The sequence below is a fragment of the Chlorocebus sabaeus genome, chromosome 11 (genome assembly GCF_047675955.1).
Source record: "Chlorocebus sabaeus isolate Y175 chromosome 11, mChlSab1.0.hap1, whole genome shotgun sequence".
Classification (NCBI taxonomy): Eukaryota; Metazoa; Chordata; class Mammalia; order Primates; family Cercopithecidae; genus Chlorocebus; species Chlorocebus sabaeus.
In genome coordinates this window covers 1096129-1116900 of record NC_132914.1, presented here as the reverse complement: position 1 = coordinate 1116900, position 20772 = coordinate 1096129, and the positions used below count along the sequence as shown (strand labels likewise).

Genomic DNA, 20772 nt, shown 5'->3' with positions numbered 1-20772 from the left:
TTTGTTTGAGCAAGGGTTATGGCTGCAACAAGCAAGCCAGACACTGGACTAGATAGCCTGTAAGAACCCTTTTACTTTTGCTATGAAAAGAGAAAAGAAACTTGTCTTTCCCACTGGTGAGAAGAATTCAAACCACAGACAGATCTGTAGGTGGGACTGGGACTCGGGAATCCGAAGTTCTTTTTACTGGCTGAGGCAGTGCAGCCCGAAGCGGTGTTGTCCTGAGAGTGTGCCCTCTGACGAGAGGGGAGTGGACTCAGCTCTGAAATCCCATGTAGTGATGTGATCATGACTTGTCCTTTCTCTCCTCTGTGAACCGTAGCGGCGCCTCCGGCCCCTCCTCTGACGCACAGCACTCCTGTAACTGCCGTCTCAGAACCACTCCCGGAGAAAGACTTCCTTGCAGGAGTGACTCAAGAATTAATCAGTAAATACCTTGAAATGCTTGTAAGCTACTGTGCTGTATGTTTTTAGTAGCCACAGAATACCTTTTAGGCAGCACAGAAGTCCGCGTTTCCGTGGGTGTTCGTTGAGGGGTTCTGGCTGATCGCATATGTCCAGTTTCTCTTTCGTCCTAACCGAAGGGAAGTGTGCTTTGAGGGGGAGGGGAGAGAAAGTCCAAAAGCTTTCAGAAGGTACTCAAGACATGGAATTTCTGATGGCCAGTTTTTCCAGTGCTTTCTGTGAGAATATTTCATTATTTGCTGATGACACACTTTCCCTTGACCTCTGTAGAGACTCTTGAAGACAACTCTGAAAAGTGGGCTGTGACTCCGGATGCCGGGGATGGTGTGGCCAAGCCCTCGTCTAGAGCAGACCCAGCCCAGACCGCTGACCCACTAGCCCTGAACCACCAGATGGTGACCCTTTGCCACCAGAAACCACAAGCAAAATCTGGATCTTGGGACCTCCAGACTTACAGCACTGACCAGCGCGTAACAGGTAGCAGAGAGGTGTTTAGGCACAAAAATTAAAGGGAGGTCTTTTAATTCTGGGAATTTTTGGGGAAGGATGACATTTCATTTGAAGTTTGATAGAACAGGGAGCTTCTATTAGGGAAGGCGCCACACGTAGAAGATAATTGTTTAAGAGCCAGAACTTTTCCTTTGGGCTCCTGACTGCAGGTGCAGCCCTTTTCAGCTCCTGATAAAGCAGGAAGCGGAAGCGCGACTGCAGGGAGAGCTTTGCCTCCCAGCAGCAGGTCTGTCGTGAGCTCCTCATCTGCCTTCCTCCTAACAGTAATTCTCCTTCTTGGGCTTAGTCTAGATTAGGATCATTAATATAATCCAGAAACCATTAGCTGTCAGTTTATTTTAAAATCATGGCAGCTACATTTAAGCCATTTTGTCTTCCGCAGGAAACTGGGAATCTCACAGGAAGAGCCAGGACACGAAGAAAAGGAAATACGATCCATCTTAACTGAGGCGCAGCCACGCGACTGGACTCTGTCACAAAGGGACTTGGGAAAACTGCTTTTTCGTCATGAAATTGTTCATCTCTCCTGGAGAATGAACTTGATTGCGATTTATCTTGCTTCATTCTGAACCTTACCAAGAGGATCTGAGCGCACTGCAGGTAGAGCTGAGCAGTTTTGGAAAGCTGGTCTGCCACTCGGGTAGGGCGAGGCTCTGCACAGATGAAATAGCTTTTCTTTGGCTTGTGAGGCTTCCCACTATTTATTAATAAACTATTATATTAATACAGATGGACATTTTAGGAATCACCAATGGCTCCCTGCGCTCAAGCAATACAGGCCAGACTTGGTCCTAAGCACCTGCCTCAGCAATTGCCTACGTTGTTTTGCATGACATCTGCCTTCTTTCCTTTAGGGTCCATGCCTTTAATGTTGTCCACATGACACGCTGTGGATCACGGCAGGAAAAGGGTTGGAGTAGCTTTTACTACTTCGCATCGATCCAGGTTACAGTCTTCGTTTAATATAAACTCTGATTTACGGGTTTACGACATTACTAAAATCCTGCATTCTTTCAAGACCTCAAGACTGACAGTTTTTTCCTAAGGAAGGAAATAATCATCTAAGACCAATTTTTTGTTTGTTTGGTTTTGAGACAGAGTCTTGCCGTGTTGCCCGGACTGGAGTTCAGTGGTGCAAACGCAGCTCAACCTCCTGGGCTCAAGTGATCCTCCCACCTCTGCCTTACGAAATACAGGGATTACTGGTGTGACCCACTGTGGCCAGAAAAGGCATTTTTGAGAAAGCAAATCGTATACCTTATAACAAAATAGAATATATATATATTGCCTAGCCCCTTACCTGAAATGCTTGAAACCAGAATTGTGCATTTTTTGAATATTTGTATATAGATAGTGAGACCTTGGAGATGGGACTTCACCTGTGTTTCATATATGTACCTCATACACATAATTTTTGCATGAAACAAAGCTTGTGTATAAGAGATACTGCAGCTGAAGGGGACTGGGTCTTTTTTTTCTCTTAGGGTCACTGAATAAGCTTGTATGCCTGGTGCTTTGCGACTTGTCACACGAGGTCATGTGTGGAATTTTCCACTTCTGGCATCATGTCAGTGCTCAGAAATTTTCAGATCTCGGAGCATTTCAATTACGGGGATACTCAAACACAACTGTTTCTACTTCCCCATTTCAGATGTGAGATGTAACCCACCTTGACCATAAATTGGCTTTTCATAGTGTTCAGATGTTTCATAATTATTCCCCCCAAATAATGAAGTTTGCAATTTTACTTATTTTTTTTTATTTTTTTTTCGCGAGGGTGTCTGGCTCTGTAGCCCAGGCTGGAGTGCAGTGGCGTGATCTCAGCTCACTGTAACCTCCACCTCGCGGGATTCAAGTGATTCTCTTGCCTTAGGCTCCTGAGTAGCTGGGATTACAGGCACCCACCAAGATGCCCGGCTAATTTTTGTATTTTTAGTAGAGGAGACGGGGTTTCTCCATGTTGACTAGGCTGGTCTCAAACTCCTGACCTCAAGTGATCTGCCTGCCTCGGCCTCCCAAAGTGCTGGACTCACAGGCGTGAGTCACCGCATCCAGCCACTGTAATTTTTTTTAGACCTATTTTGGGGCTTGGCTGTGCCTAATCTTGAAGCAGTGACTTCTTATTTTTTGGCTCACAGACCCATTTGGGAAGCTGTGAACCTGAGATAAGGAAGTCTGAAAGTACTAGCCGGCAGCCGACCATTTCTATTCCTTTGGAAGATGAAGAGGCAGCAAAAGAGCTCCCAGGACTTAGGAATCCAGTTATCAATTGCACGTAACTCAAAATAGTGCCAATGAGAATGTGAAGGAATTTTCTGGAAATGAAACCCCACAGCTCAACAAAAGCAAGTTTGGTTTATTTGAATGGTTTCATTAAATAAGTCTACAAAGGTAACAAACTGAAGCACAAAGCGCAATCTTACAAGAAGCGCAACACCCAGAGTTAGTGCAAAATGTACAATTAACGGCTGCTGGGAAACCCCCGAAGTTTGAATTTTTATCTTTAAACAGTGTACATTGTTAAATAATGGAAGGAAAACATTTATAATTCAGAAAGTTTTTAATGTGGAAAAAGATACTCAAAGTGTACTATTAACACAAAAATAATTTAAACAGTTCAGTAGCACTAGTTCATTCCTCTAGGCTTCAGTTATTTCATCCACAGGAGGATGAAATCAACAGTAAATAAAACCAGTTCTGACTTTTTGTGCATGAGTGAAAAGATGTCAAAATTATTAAACCCAAAGAACCAATGAGAATGTGCTGCATGAGGCTCCCTGCTCCTCTGGTATAAAGTATGTTTCACTCTTGGGTGGCCCCTTTCTCAGCTACTCAGCCCCTTGGTTCTATCCTTACTCCCTCCACAAGAAATGGAAGCAGAGAATAAAAGTCAGTCGTTTTATAGCAGGGGTTGAAGCCCCTGCCCTTTTCCTTTCTACCTTTTAAAACCCTTCGGCTCTCATTTGCATATTTAGGGCCATAGACCAACTTCATAAGGGAAGCAGGGCCCTTAAGGAATGAACAGGGCACGGGAGCCTCCAGCCTCTTTCTGTGGTGGTGGTGGTGGTGATTTCCGGAATATGCCATTGACGTGGGTAAAAGGTTGGAAATATTTTCAGTTTCCCAACTAAGAGTCAATAAGCACCCCAAAATTAAGAGTCCTAGCTGCTTTGTCTGTCTTCAGAGATAACAAAGATCCTAAACACAGCCAATTAGGACAGTATTTCCGGAAAGCTCAGAAAATAATAACTACCCATTACAAGTAGGCATAGCACTAAATAACACTGATTGGTTGCAGTTATTACTTACGGGGAATATTTATTTGAAAATGTGAACATATTAGTTGTACTTCTAGAAATAAAGGTGGCACAATAGATGATGATCCTGCAACCATTTGGACATCATAAAGGAAACGAGTAGGAATAAGTATTCTTTCCTACAGTGAGTAATTCAGACGTGGAAAGATTCAGATGTGGAAAGATTCACTTTCCACCAAACATAGTACCCCAAGCTGAGAAATGCACGGCACATGTGCAACAAAGGAAAGCAATCCAAACAGTTTTTCTGAGAGCAACTTTCTCCATCTGTGACTTTTCACTATCAGGTTCCCCAACTTGAAAACTAGCCCCCACCCCCTTCTCTTTATGTTCAATTTCTTCTAGGTCACGTCTGTTCAAGCCTAGCTCAAGAAAGAAAGGTTTATATGACAGTCACTGGCCAGGCTTCACGTATCTTCAAAACAAGTTTGTTTCCTCGTTCTTCAGTCTGTCTTTCACCCAGCACACACCATTCTTTTCAGTTGCCCAATTTTGTTACAACACCCCCTTCCTCACTATTCCTGAAACAGAACTTTCTGTTTTTAACCACTGATGCCAACTTAACCTCCCACCCTACTCATCTTACACCTGCTCTAGACAAAGTTGTTGAAGGACTTAAAAAAATACTTTTTCAATTTCCCTTTGGCATAACCACTGCTGGACTGCTGGGGTCACATGGACCTAAGATTTCCTTCCACATGCCCTTTATTGATCTGGGGTCTGATAAGTTGATGCTAATGGCAGAAGCAATAGAAGTCCAAGGCACTAAAATGTCCAGCAAGCAACACTGGGAAACAGAAGTATTCAAGTACAGTAATTTATACAATTTTACATTCACATTTATTCATCTAATACAATGGAAATACAAAGGAAAAAGTTAAAGTGTCTCAATAAGTAAAGGACAGAGCTAGCTTTTTTTGGAACTTTTTAAACGTTTCATATTTTACTCTTAAAACTACTGTTGTCCAACAACATTTTATATATCACAGTGTTTCCACATCAAAACTGATGGCAAAGTTACATGTCCGCAGGGAACTTAATTTTTTTTTTTCCTAATTGCTAATGCTGCAGTCAAAGCTGCTAATATCTTTTGCTTAAAGCACTAATGACCTATCATAAGAAAGAGTTGCACCCCAGTCCCCTGGTATTTTTCACTGGGTTCTAAAAGAGCAAAGAAAAACAAAATAAAAAAGAGAGGGGTAAAAAAAAGGGAGGAGGGCAGGGTAGGAGAGAGCCCAGTAGGTTGTTTTTGTCTCTTGTGGTTCAGATTCTTGAGGGAGTGAGGGATTCGGGGCGTGAGCCCCACCCACTTGGAAGTACAGATGGGTTGGATTTTACGTTGCGTTCTCTGGCTTCCTTATGAACAAGACTTTCCTAGCCCTCATCCTCATTACTGAGTATACATAAACAGGAAAGCATGGTCTGAAGCTGCCCCTTTACAAAAAAGCTGTTCTTCCCTTCCTTCCTCTCCCACGCCAATAACTGGAGCGGGGGAGACTCCACTCTGAGGGCTCAATGCAGTATGAAGAACATTCCCTTCTGGCAAGAAATAACCAGTTAATGCAGCACTAGTAGTTAGTACACAGGCTACTTCCCACCCCCAACCCCCCCCCGCATTCCATCTCCTGCCCCCAGATCTATTGGGCTAACGTCTCTAGGTCTACGTGGTCCGCAGGTTGGAGCCTGGGGGGTTGCTGATGGATTTCTGCAAATTGCTGATGTTGAAATTCTGCAAGGAGGCAGTTCCCACAGGTTGGAACTGGCCAATCGGCTGTGGTGCTGGGCCACCCGTCCCACTCCATTGGGCGCCAAATGGGGTAGCTGGAAAGCCATACTGCTGTGGGGGGCACATAGACTTGGTGAAGTGACCTAGAGAGGTAGCTGATGCTGCAGAGATGGGGGCAGAGCCACCCAGGTTCGAGGTCATGGAGATGCACAGTTGCCCAGGTGCAGAGAACTTCCTTGCCATTCCAGGGCCCTGAAAACAAAACCACATGTCAAGTGTGGTGTGGGCCACGGGTATAAAATGTGTGGCGCTAACATACACTTCTAGTCTAATCCTGTAAGATACGGCAAAACAGTCTTCTGTAGTATTTATTGGCTCTTTATATTTACCAAGTAAGGGTGAAAATAATCCTGATGAGAGGGGAGGGACGTCATGTGCATGCGTGTGTCTGTGTGTGTAGTTCAGGATGACGAAGGAAAAACAAAAGGGTACCTGGAGGATTTTTGTCTTGTTTTTCTAAAGTGTTAAAATTCATGAGCTACTGAAGGTGGTCATGGTGTAAGACGTTAAGCAGCAGCCTAGTTGTTTATATCACCTCGATTCAGGTGTGTGTTACGGATTCTCCACGGCAAAAGAGAGACTTACCTCATAATTCATGTGCCCTTTGCTTCCTCTCCTGCCTGAGAGAATCATGGCATCTCGGGCCCAGTTGTCTACCAACTTGTGCAAGTCGTCTGTGAATGTGCCCTTCCGGCTGGACGTCATGGCAGGAGGCTGAGCTTGGGCGGCTTGGCTGTTCACTGTTGCCCCAACAGTGTTTGTGCTGCTGGTCCCTATTATAAGCAACAGAATACAAGCATTAAAAGAAGCCTAGGTTACAATTTCGGGAAGAGGGAAAACTTCACGGGATGATGAATGGCAAGCCACAGAATGGGGAGAGGATGAATTGGGAAGCCATGCAAGAAGGGAAGATTCCAAGGTTTTGTTTAGCCATTTGTTTTGGTATAATAGGGTGATGAAAACAGTTTCTCTTCAGTAGCTGCTGCTAAGGCTGAACAACTCAGGATGACGGTAGGTACACAGGCAGGGGCCTCTTTCAGTCCATTCACAAAGCACCTGAGAACTGGAACTGCTCGCCAGTACGCTATCCCCGACATCACGATGCTGATGGAGGTGTAATACGATCAGCAAGGCTAGTTGCTCTGGAATTTTGCAGAATGCAGGGTAAAAGAGTGCACTGGGCAGGGTTAAAGTAGGAGTAGGAAAAGATGCTTGGCTAAGGAGAAGGTGGGTTTCCAAACCATGTGGACATTGCCACATTCTTTAGCCCCCTTTTTTTTTTTTTTTTCAGATGGAGTCTCACTCTATTACCCAGGCTGGAGTGCAGTGGTACGATCTCAGCTAACTGCAACCCCTGCCTCCCGGGTTCAGGCGATTCTCCTGTCTCAGCCTCCAGAGTAGCTGGGATTGCAGGTGTGTGCCACCATGGCCAGCTAATTTTTGTATTTTAGTAGAGATAAGGTTTTGCCATGTTGGCCAGACTGGTCTCAAACTCCTGACCTCAGGTGATCTGCCCGCCTTGGCCTCCCAAAGTACTGGGATTACAGACATGAGCCACCATGCCCGGCTTTTTTTTTTTTTTTTTTTTAAGGAAGGGTCTCTTCTTTTTCTGTCACCCAAGCTGGATACAGCAGCACAATCACGTCTCACTGCAGTCTCAAGCTCCTCCTGCCTCAGCCTCCCAAGTAGCTTGGGACTAGACGTATGCACTACCACACCCAGTTAATTTTTTAATTTTTTATACAGACAGAATCTCCGTATGTTGCTTAGGAACTGCTGGGCTCAGGCAATCCTGCCATGTCAGCCTCCCAAAGAGCTGGGATTACAGGTGTGAGCCACCATGCTCAGCCTAGCCATTCTTTAAATAGAGAGAGGTAATAACAGAAGTAGCATGCTGTGTTCAGAAGAGTTTTTCACCTGGACCCATAAACATGATTTTACAAACATAAACTTGGGAGGGGTTAGCCTCTTCCAACTTCCCACGAGGAAAGAACAAGATTCTTCACGAGGAAAGGACTATATGGCGTGCCTGAATCTTTCAACTTCAGGAAGACATGGTTTTCCTGAAGATGACCTCAGTTTCAATTGGCTCAAGGATTCCCACCGCTTCTCCCCACTCTTCCCAGAACAGCAAGCACTCCCATGTAGAAGCGACAAGAAAATGCAGCTGAGGCAGGGTGCAAAGGGGAGGAGGAAGCTTTGCGGTTATGATGAAGGAATTCTATTTCTACGGTTTGATGAGAAAGGAAGAAGGAGTCTATGTCCTGCCTGATTTCGGCTCTGCTGGAGGGCACACTGAAGATTATTCGAAGAGGCACGTTTTGGGGAAGAGGGAAAGAAGAGTCATGGTCTTGTCTGTTTTCCTTACCCCCCACTGTCTTACCAGATCTCACGTTACAGAATAAATAAAAGCTACTGAAGTCAGTTGTGAACCACTAGTCCTTAAAGGCACCCAAGTAACGCTGGGGGTGAGTCAGTGCATGCGTTTTCCTGCTTTCCAGGTCACAGCAGCACACCTAACACAACCCTGCCACTTAAAAGCCTGTTACTGACCATCACTCGTCTCAAGTCAAGCTTATATCCTACCACCTGGGGAACGGCACACACAAGCATGTCTGTGCTGGAGTAACAGCTAATTCCGAGGTGAGGCTGCAGAGTGAGGAAGGTCACATGCTTCCCACCACTATGACAAGCCGTGGAGCTACTGCGGTGTGAGTGTCCGCCCACTTCCTGGTGCTTGCTGGAGCCACAAGGGGATCGCTATTGCACACACAGCGTGAAGGGAAGAGTAAGTTCCCTACAGCACAGGAAACCCAAGTGGAGAAGTATTAAAGCACAGAAAACAGACTTCCATGAACAGCAAATGTGAGAGAGTGGTGAAGTGGGAAGCACAGGCAATGAGGATGGGCAGTCATGACAGTGAGTGACTCAATCTAGAAAGCAAGCGTATCACATGCAGGGGGATCGTCATCCTGTTTGAACAACTATTGCCTGGTGAGCTTGATGTGAGAGACAATCAAAACAAAAAACAAACAATCACAGGGGAGCAGGGCTGTCAAAAGCTAAATACAAGCAGCTCAGGAGACGTGACCATTGCTTATCCACACAGAGCTCATGCTGGGAGACACACCTCTCTGTCTGATGCTAGTCTGTTGCCCCTGATGCTGCGAGGCCCTTTTAGAACCAAATTTCACTTTTCATTTTAACCTACATTACCTAACACAGGAGTCTCTTCCCATGAGGAAAGAGAAATCATGAGGAAGAGTCAACCATACAGTGAAACCTTCACATTCTGGCTGCTGTATACAGTCCTCTCATTAAAGAATGAAACAAACCTATCCTTTTCTAACCAGAAATTAACTCCTAAGGAGACTTGACTATAAAAGCTGTAGAAAGGCCTTTGAGAGAATATGCTAACTTCTTAACCTTTTGTAGTTCTTCTGAAAAGCCCTAATAAGTAGTATAGACTTACCCCCAAGATTCATTTTTAAATTTCCTCCTGCCATTATAATACATTTCCCCTACTCCCACATCACCAGATCCTAGTAACAATAACCTATTATGAACCATAACTTACAGCCCAGCATCCCAAGTACAGAATTTCCCTGTTGACCCTACCTAGAACACTGTAAGTGGCCTTCTCATTAAAATCTGAGAAGCCACGGTCTAAGAAGACAAACTCTAGTAAGTGGTGTTTTTCTCCTCATCCATCTAGCACACATCTCCCACTTCAATGTGAACAATGGGAGGGCATGGATTTTCGCATGCTTTCATCACTGCTGAGTTTCCAGTTGGGGGAATAACACTGCCCGGCACATATGTGCTTGACTAAAGGATCGCTCTCCCGTAGGAACGTAGGCATCCCTGATCTCCCTGTACACATCCATGGCCATTACCAATCCATGTCTGTCACAAGCTAGGCTCACATGGGGTTATCACTGAGGGCACCAACTATGAGATGGTTTCTCAATTAAGCATGTTAAATATCTATTAGAATAGGATACAGAGCTAGATGGAAGTTAGCAATCAGGGAGCTATGAGACTGCAGAGTTGAAAGAACTCGTGGTTAACAGGCTTTGCAATCAAGGACCAAAAATAACAGAAAAGATAATTACTACAGAGCTGGTTGCAAGGACAGACTTTTTTCACCATCTTCCCTGAAGCACAAAGAGAGAAGCAATGTGTTAAAGATAAAGACACATCAGTGTAAAACATTTAGAATCTCCAAACAGCACACAAACGCCCAGCAAGAGAAAGCAGGAGGGGAGACAGATAGGTAGGACCTGGTAGCCCTTGAATAGATATAGTTCTACAGAATGTTTCTAACTGGCTGTTAGCCTTAACATGATGATCTGATGAGCTGTGTTACCTGGCTGACAGATGTTGGGTTTCTACACCCACTCTCTGTATCTAAAAGAGTAATGCCCTGCATTGAGGTTCTGGAATCGGAGAGGAACTCCAGTCTCTCAGGTCTCACTGCTTGAATTTCAAATACCCAAGCAGCGTTTCCACTGATCCTGTCCCACTTCCTGTTTCTCCAGCTGGGCTGTTAAAAAGCACTCAATTAAACGCATTAGCAATCCCACCATAGTAGACTGATAGTATCACTGTTACAGTTTTAAGTTCATTTACATTGGCTATATTTCCACATCCTAGATATATATACTAACCCCTTCCCTTCCAGAATAATTTTTAAAAGTACGTGGAAAACAAGCAACCTCTGAACATAAATATAGCAGTAAGCCAAGCCGTGCTTCCAAACCATTATCTATTTTGAGAGCATAGAATAATACAACTCAAGCTAGTAAAGTCCCTACTCTTTCAAGTACCTGTTTCATTTCCATAGTTCAAGTCTGTCTCTTGGGATTTGTTCACCAGGCTTACATGATGTATCCTGACGTGACTTCAAAAGATGTAGGGCCTTTCATTTTACACCCAAAGGGAAGTGACAAGATCCAATATTTCTGACCAGTTTCATTTGAACAACAAGGGTAATACCACCTACCTTTAAAAGTGGGATGAGAATTTATGGAATTTAATTAAAGTGGTATTTGTCACATTATATTTCAGAAACAGAAGCTTTGGTTCTCTTTCTTCCCTCTCAGGCACTTCAGGCTGTAGACCATAGGCCTGACATGTCACATTCTACTTTAAAAATACTCAGCTCCTACTGTTAACGTCCTTGCAACTTTCTAGGTGGACAAGCAAATTAAATGCTTATTCAACTGTCAAAGTGCTAATATGCACAGTCCAGGAAAGTGTGACCAGAAGAATTATTGATCTGAGTCCTCAAAAAAAAAAAAAAAAAAAAAAAAAGAAAAACCACACATGCCTGGAAAACTATTGAATTGGGTAATGCCTTCCACCCATTTCTTTGTTAAATAGCCTGGGACTAGTGAATGTGGGGGAAGTCAGTAAAAGTAAAAAGGCGGTCTTTTTACCTGCAATCCATTACTAATGCAGGTAAAAAGAATAGGGGTGCTAGAAGGATTACAACTGTGTGAGGGAAATGGAAGTTAAATGTGTTATGTACTTTGCTTTGAATGTGGTCACTACAGAGAACAAAGGGAGGTATAAATTCTTCCCACCATGAAGAGGCCCGAGGACCTCTGACTCATACTCAGAATCAGTGATGGCCTGAGCACATGCATTTAAAAAGCACTTCAATAATCACATCAGAAGTTTGAGGCCTGAACAGAGAAGATCTTTATCCAAATTATAACAAGGTTTTTCTACTTGAACCATGTTTTTTTTTTAAACTTTTCTTCAACGAACAGTTATTGACTATCTATTATGTGCCAGGTAGGCACTGACTAATCAGAAAGAAATCACAAGTGCTTTTCAAGTGCTACCTGTTTCTCTGTATATGATCTTAACTTGATTTGTACGATGGCCCTAGGACACTGGCATCATCATTTCACATATGGGAAAGATGGGGTGACCTGCTGTTGTGCCTTGTTTTTAAGTAGAAAGCTGGGAAATCCCAGAAATCCTGTTAAAAGGATAATTTTCACTTGCAGTTGCTGGGCTTTGGTCTTTATCAGACTAAGTGCTTTATCGGAATAACCAAACTAAAAACCCCTTTTTTTTGATTTTATGGGGTTAGAGGACAGTAGTGGTGGAATGATCCAATCAAGAGATTCTAGCACCTTTTCAACTAGTAGATGCTTAGGCTTAATTGAGAAGAAAAAAAAGATTTCAATCTACTCTGACAAAGAATGGAAAAACATGGTACATAATTTTTACCTGCTGCCAAGATCTAAGAGCATCATTGGTCAAAATGCTTTCTGTCATTTCGTTTCTTTTCTTTGAGATAGAGTCTGGCTCTGTCACTCAGCCTGGGGTGCAGTGGCACAATCATGGCTCACTGCAGTCTCAACCTCCTGGTCTCAAGGTGGTAATCCTCCCGCCTCAGCCTCCTGGGTAGCTGGGACTATAGATGCACACCACCACGCCAGGCTTTTTTTTTTTTTTAAGAGCCCAGGTTGGTCTCGAGCTCCTGGCCTCAAGCAATCTTCCCGCCTCAGCCTCCCAAAGGGCTGAGATTATAAGTGTAAGCCACCGTGTCTGGCTGATTTCTGTCATTTGTAATGCTAGGGCAGAGAGAGAGCACTGACTATGACTGTGGAGTTCAGTCTTCATTATTCTAAGTGACCCAGCAATCTACTGCCTAGATACCACATCTACTCTCTGTCACAGATCTATGAAGAAGCACTTCTACCAGAAAGTTACATTGAAATTTGTAGAAACTTGTCATTTTGACTTTTTTTTTTTTTTTATCATAATGTGGGGGCCCAAACTTCTGAGGGTAACAGTAATTCAGCCAAGCCACTGAGTAGATGATATACAAAAAGAGACAAATGAAAATGGACTGCGTGAAACATCAGATCCAAGCAGCAGAAAAACAAGGACAAGGAAGGAGTAAAGGTGTTACACACAAAGAGCCAAGCAGGGCGTACTCAGAAATCGGGTCCTCCTGCCACCAGGTTTGAATGTCACCTGTTCAGATGCACAGTTAAACTTCGCACAGCCTGTGAGAGGGGAAAAACAGGGAAGAACAGAGAGAGGAGAAGAGACAGAACACAACTACAAGATGTTAGAAACTTGAGGCTGGAGTGGTGAAATGCACTAAGATGGCACACAGAAGAACAAGCTTCTGGGGGAAGGTCAGATATGTAAGAGATGAAATATTAGGTCTTAATTCTACCCATCTGCAAAATGCGGAAGCTTTTCTTAGTTGAAATAATGCTAGCTAGTTTGCCCTCCTTGCCAATCGAGTGCACTCTTCCTGTGAAGAGACTAATCTCTAATTTCTGTGAAACTGTGGCAAAGGCACATAAGCCAGTACCTATATATTTTTTATTCTTCTCACCCAGATGCCCAAGTCTTTTCAATTCTTGTTCTAATATGGCTAGAAGCTCTTTCCTCTGCAGGAATTTTTTCAGCAACCATTAATAAACAGAGCTATATTTGGAAAGTAGATTATGGATAAAAAACTGAATTGTATGGTTATTCATTTTAGTATGCCACTCCCATACTTAAAAGTAACAAAATTCTACAATGGCTAAGAAAATGCATTAGCTTTCAGAAACTGCTAAAACACCTTAGAATTTCATCCAGGAAATCTCAGCCTAATATTAAAGCGTTAAGTTCCAAATCCCACATGAGCGAGTCATACAGGTCACACAGATGTTAACTTTTCACTGTAACTCCTTGAAAAAAAGTAATTTCACCTAATGGGAGCAATGAGCCCACTGAGTCTCATTGTCACTCCACTTCCCTTTCACCCAAAGATTCTTAAGTGTACAACACACAGGCTGTGTTCCGGTCAGCTAGTCTCCCAATCCGCCTTAACAGGCTGTTGTCCCAGGTATGGCAACATCTCCATTTTATTGTTTTTGGCGATGACGGTGGCTTTGTTACCTTGACCTGGAGCAGAAAGGCTTGGTACTGAAATGGCACCATCACTGGTGAAGGCTGAATAGAGGTTGTCACTGGAGGGAGATGGCTTAAGGGGCTGTAACAGCTGGTTCTGCCCGGACTCTGGGATGTTGCCAGGAGGGTGGAGGGTCTGCTGGGGGTGCAAGACTGAAGCTGCACTCTGACCAGACAGGTTACCTGCCAAAAGATAAAGTGGCATGAGGAAACATGTACTCATTAGGCACTGTTCTTACACATTTGGTTTGTTCCACTGAGTGATGGATGGTGGGTCAAAAGCTATGATGAGAAGAACAAAGTCCTCACTAACGGGAGAAGTGAGGAGTGACACTAAGAATCAATAGGTAGGCTGGGCATAGTGGCTCATGCCTATAATCCGCACTTTGGGAGGCTGAGGTGGCCGGATCACTTGAGGCCAGAAGTTTGAGACCAGCCTGGCCAACATAGTGCAACCCGATCTCTACTAAAAATACAAAAATTAGCCAGGTGTGGTGGTACACGCCTATAATCCCAACTACTTGGGAGGCTGAGGAACGAGAATTGCTTGAACCCGGGAGTTGGAGGTTGCCCCACTGCCGACTCTGTCTCAAAAACAAAAAAAAGATCTGATTTGGATCAGATCAGAAATTAGCTGATTTCTCTTACAATCACATCTCTACTAATGGACTGCATGACCTGGTCCTAATGTGCTAGATTTGGATATCTGTGAACCCTTCCAGAGAATGGAACTGCTAAGAAGTTTGCAACTGCTTTTTAATGTATTTTAACCTTCTTTTACTTTTCAACTAATTGTGTTAACACTACCATAATTTCACCAAAGGATTAGAAACTCTCTATCCCAATTAAAATACAGTCCAGGGCCGGGCACGATGGCTCACGCCTGTAATCCCAGCACTTTGGGAGGCCAAGACGGGTCGATCACCTGAGTCAGGAGTTCGAGACCAGCCTGGTCAACGTGGGAAACCCATCTCTACTAAAAATACAAAAATACAAAAATTAGCCAGGCATGGTGATATGTGCCTGTAATCCCAGCTACTAGGGAGGCTGAGGCAGGAGGATCACTTGAAACTGGGAGGCAGAGAATGCAGTGAGCCAAGATCGTGCCACTGCACTCCAGCCTGGGCAACAGAGTGGGACTCTGTCTCAAAAAATAATTCAAAGTTAGCGGGGCATGGTAGTATGTGCCTGTAATCCCAGCTACTCAGGAAGCTAAGGTAGGAGGACCACCTGGGCCTAGCAGTTTGAGGCTGTTGTGTTGTGTGCTATGATCACACTACTACACTCTAGTCGGCAACAGAGTGAGGCCCTGTCTCTTAAAATAAATAAATAAATAAATTCCATTTCTCTCTCTCTCTATATATATATAAAATATATATAATGGATAATTATATAATGGAATATGTATATATTCTATTACAAAAGAGTATGACTTAACTATTTCTTTGATTTTAATGACTAGCAAGTTCTTTTTTTTTTTTTTTGAGACAGAGTCTCGCTCTGTCTCCCAGGCTGGAGTGCAGTGGCGTGATCTCGGCTCACTGCAAGCTCCGCCTCCCGGGTTTACACCATTCTCCTGCCTCAGCCTCCCGACTAGCTGGGACTACAGGCGCCCGCCACCACCCCCAGCTAATTTTTTGTATTTTTAGTAGAGATGGGGTTTCACCGTGTTAGTCAGGATGGTCTCAATCTCCTGACCTCATGATCCACCCGCCTCGGCCTCCCAAAGTTCTGGGATTCCAGGCGTGAGCCACCGTGCCTGACCAATGACCAGCAAGTTCTTTAACCCAATATAAATGAAATAAAAACCTTAATCAAGAAGTTACCAATTAGACATACACACAAATATCTATATGACAATTACATTCATCTAAGTTACAATTATGACTAAGTCATCCATTAAAAGAAAGAATCCACCCAAGTTTTACTGAACAGAGAATAATGTATTTTCTTCCAACTGCCCAAGAGTTTGGTTAAATGTGAGTTATATGAGTTAACAGGCAAAGCTAAATGTCTATCCTTAAGAATAACCATAAATAAAGATTACCAGTAGATAGCAATATGGATTATAATGGAATAAGCCATTGTATTCACTAAGTCTACTTGTATAAGCTCAAAAAGAGGTACAATAAATGTAAGTACAGCAGTCAAGGAAGCAAAAATATCAGGAGAGCCAAATTCCTTTGAAATTTAACAAAAATAACAAACGTTCAGCAGGTCACATACAGATGGAGACAGAAACAAAAGATTAGGACAGCTGTGGCTGACCTAGTCCATGGCTTTTTACCTGAAAGCTGGGGGCTTTTATTCCCCAAGGAACTGCTTCGACTAGATTTGCTGCCTTTGCTTTTAGTGGGTCGTCGTCTTCTCCCTGAAAGGGGAGCAGCTGGGGGAATAATAACAGCAGGGGGCACCTTGCCCAGTTTGGTATACAAAGATTCAATTTCATGCTTCTGGCGACTCTGCAGGTCCTGAATCTCTTTAAGATGTCTATGAAAGATAACCAAACATAATTCAAAATACCATAATCCTCTTCATTCAAACAAGAATTAACAGCATATTCCTAAACCTGCTTTCAAGTATGTACTAGTTACTAATGAACCTTTTCCCTAAATGTACTACCATGAGATTATAGTTTGTCAACTCACCTTGCTGGCCTGCATTACCCAGGCCATATTACAAGCTCCTAGCCAACAACAAATGGTTGATAATGTATTAGGAGGAAAACACTTCCTGACTTTTGAGGCCATGCACACAATAGCTGAATTTGCTACTCTGATCCAATTTGCCAAACAAAACCTGCCAACATAATCATACATCCAAGTGCCATTACCAGATTCATTTAGTGAACTAATAAAGAGCAGTTAACAGTGATAAAATATGCTATTAATACAAATAATAATACAATAACAATACAGTAACAATAACACAGTAATAATATATTAACAATGAAGAAGTTCTAGAACTAGAAATGCTATGGGTCTGTATTGTGTAAGTACAAGAGAAGCTGCCTATGCCTCTGAGTCAGAGGTTGGGAATCATGTGTGTGTGTGTGTGTGTGTGTGTGTGTGTGTGTGTGTGTGTGTGTGTGTGTGTGGTGGCTTCTGTGGCACTGTCTCTTTAAAAAAAGAAATGAGACATTAGCATATTGTGGCAAAAACATTATTAATCTTGGCTCTAGGATCTAGGACTTAAAACCTTATCTGACATTCTTTCACAAGAAAAAAATATACTTACTTATCTCGTAGTCGTCGCAGCTCTAACTTTAAGTCTTCATCTTCGATATCTGACTCATTGTCACTACTCATGTAAGAGGAGTTAAATGAATTACTAAGGCTTTGACTTAGATTCTGGATAGGAAGGCTCTTTGAGCTCAGTTGATGAGGGGAGTGTGGACTACCTGAACCATCATCCACATCCCTACTTAAAAAGGCGGCCTCCAGGTCAGAAGATGGCCCATTTAGATGTGAAGGCTCTGACAGTTCAGGCTTTTCTTTCTTTGGTATCACAGCAGGAAGAACAGCTTGTTCCAAATCCATAAAAGGAGGAGATGCCACTGGTCCTTCTTTCTTTGTGTCAGTGATTTTGTCCTCAGTTTTCGATACAGAGAAACGACCCACTTTGTTTGCTGTAGTTGTCACCTGAAAACGTCCAACCTTGGTAGGCTGCCCAGTGTCTGACTTTGCCTCTGAGGCAGTAGTTTTGTGGGCACTCTCTGGCACATCTGAAGAGATACCAGGGATGCTTATCCCATTCGGCTCTGGTTTCACCAAGGTACTCTCTGGACTACTACTCGACAACACCGAGGACTCTGAAGTGCTGGATTCAAAATGAACAGACTTTGCATCTTCTGACTTACTTTTACCCTCTTTCTGGGTATCATCTGCTGCAACTGAAACCTGATGAAAAAAAGAACAAAGATTAAAAACTGAAGTTCTCAATATCCAATTTCTATCACAGACAATTTAAAAAAGGAAAAATAAAGTCACTTTATTTCCCTGTCAACGAGTAGGCTGATTATCTCTTTACATAGTGCCTCCATCTTTGACTATGAAGAAAAATTGAATACCATCACAGAGAACACATGTGTACAGAGATGCAGATTCCGTGTGGCTACGCTTACAAAGTAAATAATTTACTTTCGTATTCGATGTCATACACAGAATTCAGATTTATGTCTTAGTCAACATATAAATAACAAAAGGTCAGGGCCAGGCATAGTGGCTCACGCCTGTAATCTCAACACTTTGGGAGGCTGAGGCAGGCGGATCACTTGAGGTCAGGAGTTTCAGACCAGCCTGGCCAACGTGGTGAAACCCCGTCTCTACTAAAAATACAAAAATTAGCCAGGCATGGTAACGTGTGCCTGTAATCCCAGTTACTTGGGAGGCTGAGGCAGGAGAATCACTTAAACCCGGGAGGCGGAGGCTGCAGTGGCCTGGGTGACAGAGTGAGACGCCATCTCAAAAAAGAAAATAAAGAAATAAAGAAATAAAGAAATAAAATAAATGAATAAGATGTAGAATTTTTAGGGTTGCCTGTGAATAAGAAAAACTACAAGGTAAATGTTAAATGCCTGTTAATCCTTAAGAATCAACACAACTAACTGGTGACTAAAAAAGAGGAACCAGATCCTTGCTCTGGTTTGTCCATGTATTTATAGATACAAACTCAGCCCACCTATAAACGCTCAGGACCTGTTCACAAATGAGAAAAATATCACTTACTCTTCCCAGCCAGAAAATGCTCACATGTTGGACAGTTAGTAAAATAAAGTGATATGGTATCATGTGTTTTAATTTAAAGAATTAATCTTATGACAGTTATTTTAAATGTGGAAAACATTTTTATACACAGAGATGTTTGCTGTTACTTAACTTATTATGTTGGAAAAATTAGAGATGATGATGGAGACTGGTTAGGTAAACCAATTACTGAATCGGGAAAAAAGCTGTAACATTTGGAACAGGAGAAATGGTACTCAATTTTAAATACACACTTGTACAAGGAGTGGAAGGAAATACACCCCAAAAAGTAATCTTGGGAGGTGGGCGGATAGATAGTACGACTATCTACCGTGTTTTTACTGTTCTAAGTAATCTATATTTTCTTTAGTATATATTACTTTTATTAGGAAAATGCTAAAAAGAGCTATAAAGTACTATGTAATAGAAATCACTAGACTGGCAATTATGTCCCAAATTATGTCCCAAATAGGTAGGCAGTAATTTTATTATATAGACAACTCCTCCAAAGGAAGGAATCAAGGCAACGCAAAGTGACTGTCTTACCTGAAATCGTCCCATCTTAAAAACACCAGCTCCTGAACTAGTTGCTAGGACAGGGCCTTTTTCTGTGACTTGAGAAACTGAAACACATACATGGATGAGGAAAATATAAGTGTCTCTTTCCAGTTAATTTATTTTCCCTTTAGCTAGAAATACAGCAAAACCAAACTACACACGAGGAAAGCTGTTAGAGGCAAAGAGAACTTCCTTATCTCCTCCCCTCCATGAGGCTTTGTCCAACAGGGGAAAATAGTTATTGTTTGCTCTACTACTAGATACCAACTATAACATTAATATATACTATAAAAACAAAGGTTAACAGGCATTAAAAACTCACTACTCATTCTTTAATTCAGAGATGTAAGTGAAATGAAGGATGAGATGTTACTGAGGACGTTAAGGACCCATCTTTATTTTATTTTATCGAGATGGAGTTTCGCTCTGTTGCCCAGGCTGGAGTAGAGTGGTGCGATCTCAGCTCACTGCAACCTCCACCTACTGGGTTCAAGTGATCCTCCTGCCTCAGCCTCCCGAGTAGCTGGGATTACAGGTGTGCACCACCACACCCGGCTAATTTTTGTATTTTTAGTAGAGATGGAGTTACACCATGTTGCCCAGGCTGGTCTCGAACTCCTGACCTCAGGTAATATGCCTGCCTCAGTCTCCCAAAGTGCTGGGATTATAGGTGTGACTCACCATGTCCAGCCAAGACCCATTTTTAAATGAAAACCAGCTAATTTTATTTTCTCAATGTAACATAGGCAAATTCTAGAATAGGATAGTACAGTTCTCAGAATTATTATTATTATTTGAGACGGAGTCTTGCTCTTTCACCCAGGCTGGTGTGCAGTGGTGCGATCTCAGCTCACTGTACGCTGCTGCACCTCCTGGGTTCATGCCATTCTCCTGCCTCAGCCTCCCAGTAGCTGGGACTACAGGCGCCCACTGCCACGCCTGGCTAATTTTTTTGTATTTTTAGTAGAGATGGGGTTTCACCATGTTAGCCAGGATGGTCTCGATCTCCTGACCTCATGATCCGCCCACCTCAGCCTCCCAAAGTGCTGGGATTACAGGCGTGAGCCACTGCACCCGGCCCTCAGAATTATTGATAAGTAGTTTGGGGCAATTTTAAAACCTTTCCGGGGAACAATGCTTTCAGTTTCTTTCTAGATATATATTTATTTTATATAGCTAGAAGAACATTGAGCAATTTTGATGTTTTCATGTAATTCTACATCTTTGAGATCATTCCATATCAATGCCTCATTCTTCTTAATGATTGCATAGTGTCATACCCTATGTATATATCATATATATATATTTCACATTTAATCAGGCTTCTACTGATGGGCATTTAAATTATTCAGAATTTCTTTTCTTTTTTCCCTGAGACAGGGTCTCACTCTGTCCCCCAGGCTAGAGTACAGTGACGCCATCACAGCTCACCACAGTCTCGACCTCCCAGGCTCAG

The 20772-nt window shown here is 42.9% G+C and overlaps 2 protein-coding genes across 22 annotated transcripts in view; one reads left to right on the top strand and one right to left on the bottom strand.

Annotated features, from left to right (window-relative positions):
* Positions 1-3687, top strand: part of RAD52 (RAD52 homolog, DNA repair protein) — a 34684-nt gene extending 30997 nt beyond the window's left edge. For 4 of the 7 annotated variants that reach the window (XM_007967150.3, XM_037988657.2, XM_007967148.3 and 1 more), the window contains 3 exons: positions 323-427; positions 736-942; positions 1358-3687. In XM_007967150.3, the coding sequence (XP_007965341.1) occupies positions 323-427; positions 736-942; positions 1358-1419 (374 nt within the window). In that variant the 3' untranslated portion in view covers positions 1420-3687. Of the gene's footprint in view, positions 1-322; positions 448-735; positions 943-1357 lie in introns of all 7 variants that reach the window. The other 3 variants (XR_005237283.2, XR_005237282.2, XR_012094423.1) reach the window with 3 other exon arrangements.
* The window catches only part of WNK1 (WNK lysine deficient protein kinase 1), a 156613-nt gene continuing 139152 nt past the window's right edge, over positions 3312-20772 (bottom strand). For 8 of the 15 annotated variants that reach the window (XM_037988649.2, XM_073020324.1, XM_073020325.1 and 5 more), the window contains 8 exons: positions 19305-19381; positions 17251-17912; positions 16301-16503; positions 14002-14196; positions 10194-10235; positions 8347-8373; positions 6664-6851; positions 3312-6270 (listed from right to left, as the gene is read on the bottom strand). In XM_037988649.2, coding sequence (XP_037844577.2) covers positions 5953-6270; positions 6664-6851; positions 8347-8373; positions 10194-10235; positions 14002-14196; positions 16301-16503; positions 17251-17912; positions 19305-19381 — 1712 coding nt within the window. In that variant the 3' untranslated portion in view covers positions 3312-5952. The remainder of the gene's footprint in view (positions 6271-6663; positions 6852-8346; positions 8374-10193; positions 10236-14001; positions 14197-16300; positions 16504-17250; positions 17913-19304; positions 19382-20772) is intronic. The other 7 variants (XM_007967122.3, XM_007967128.3, XM_037988652.2 and 4 more) reach the window with 2 other exon arrangements.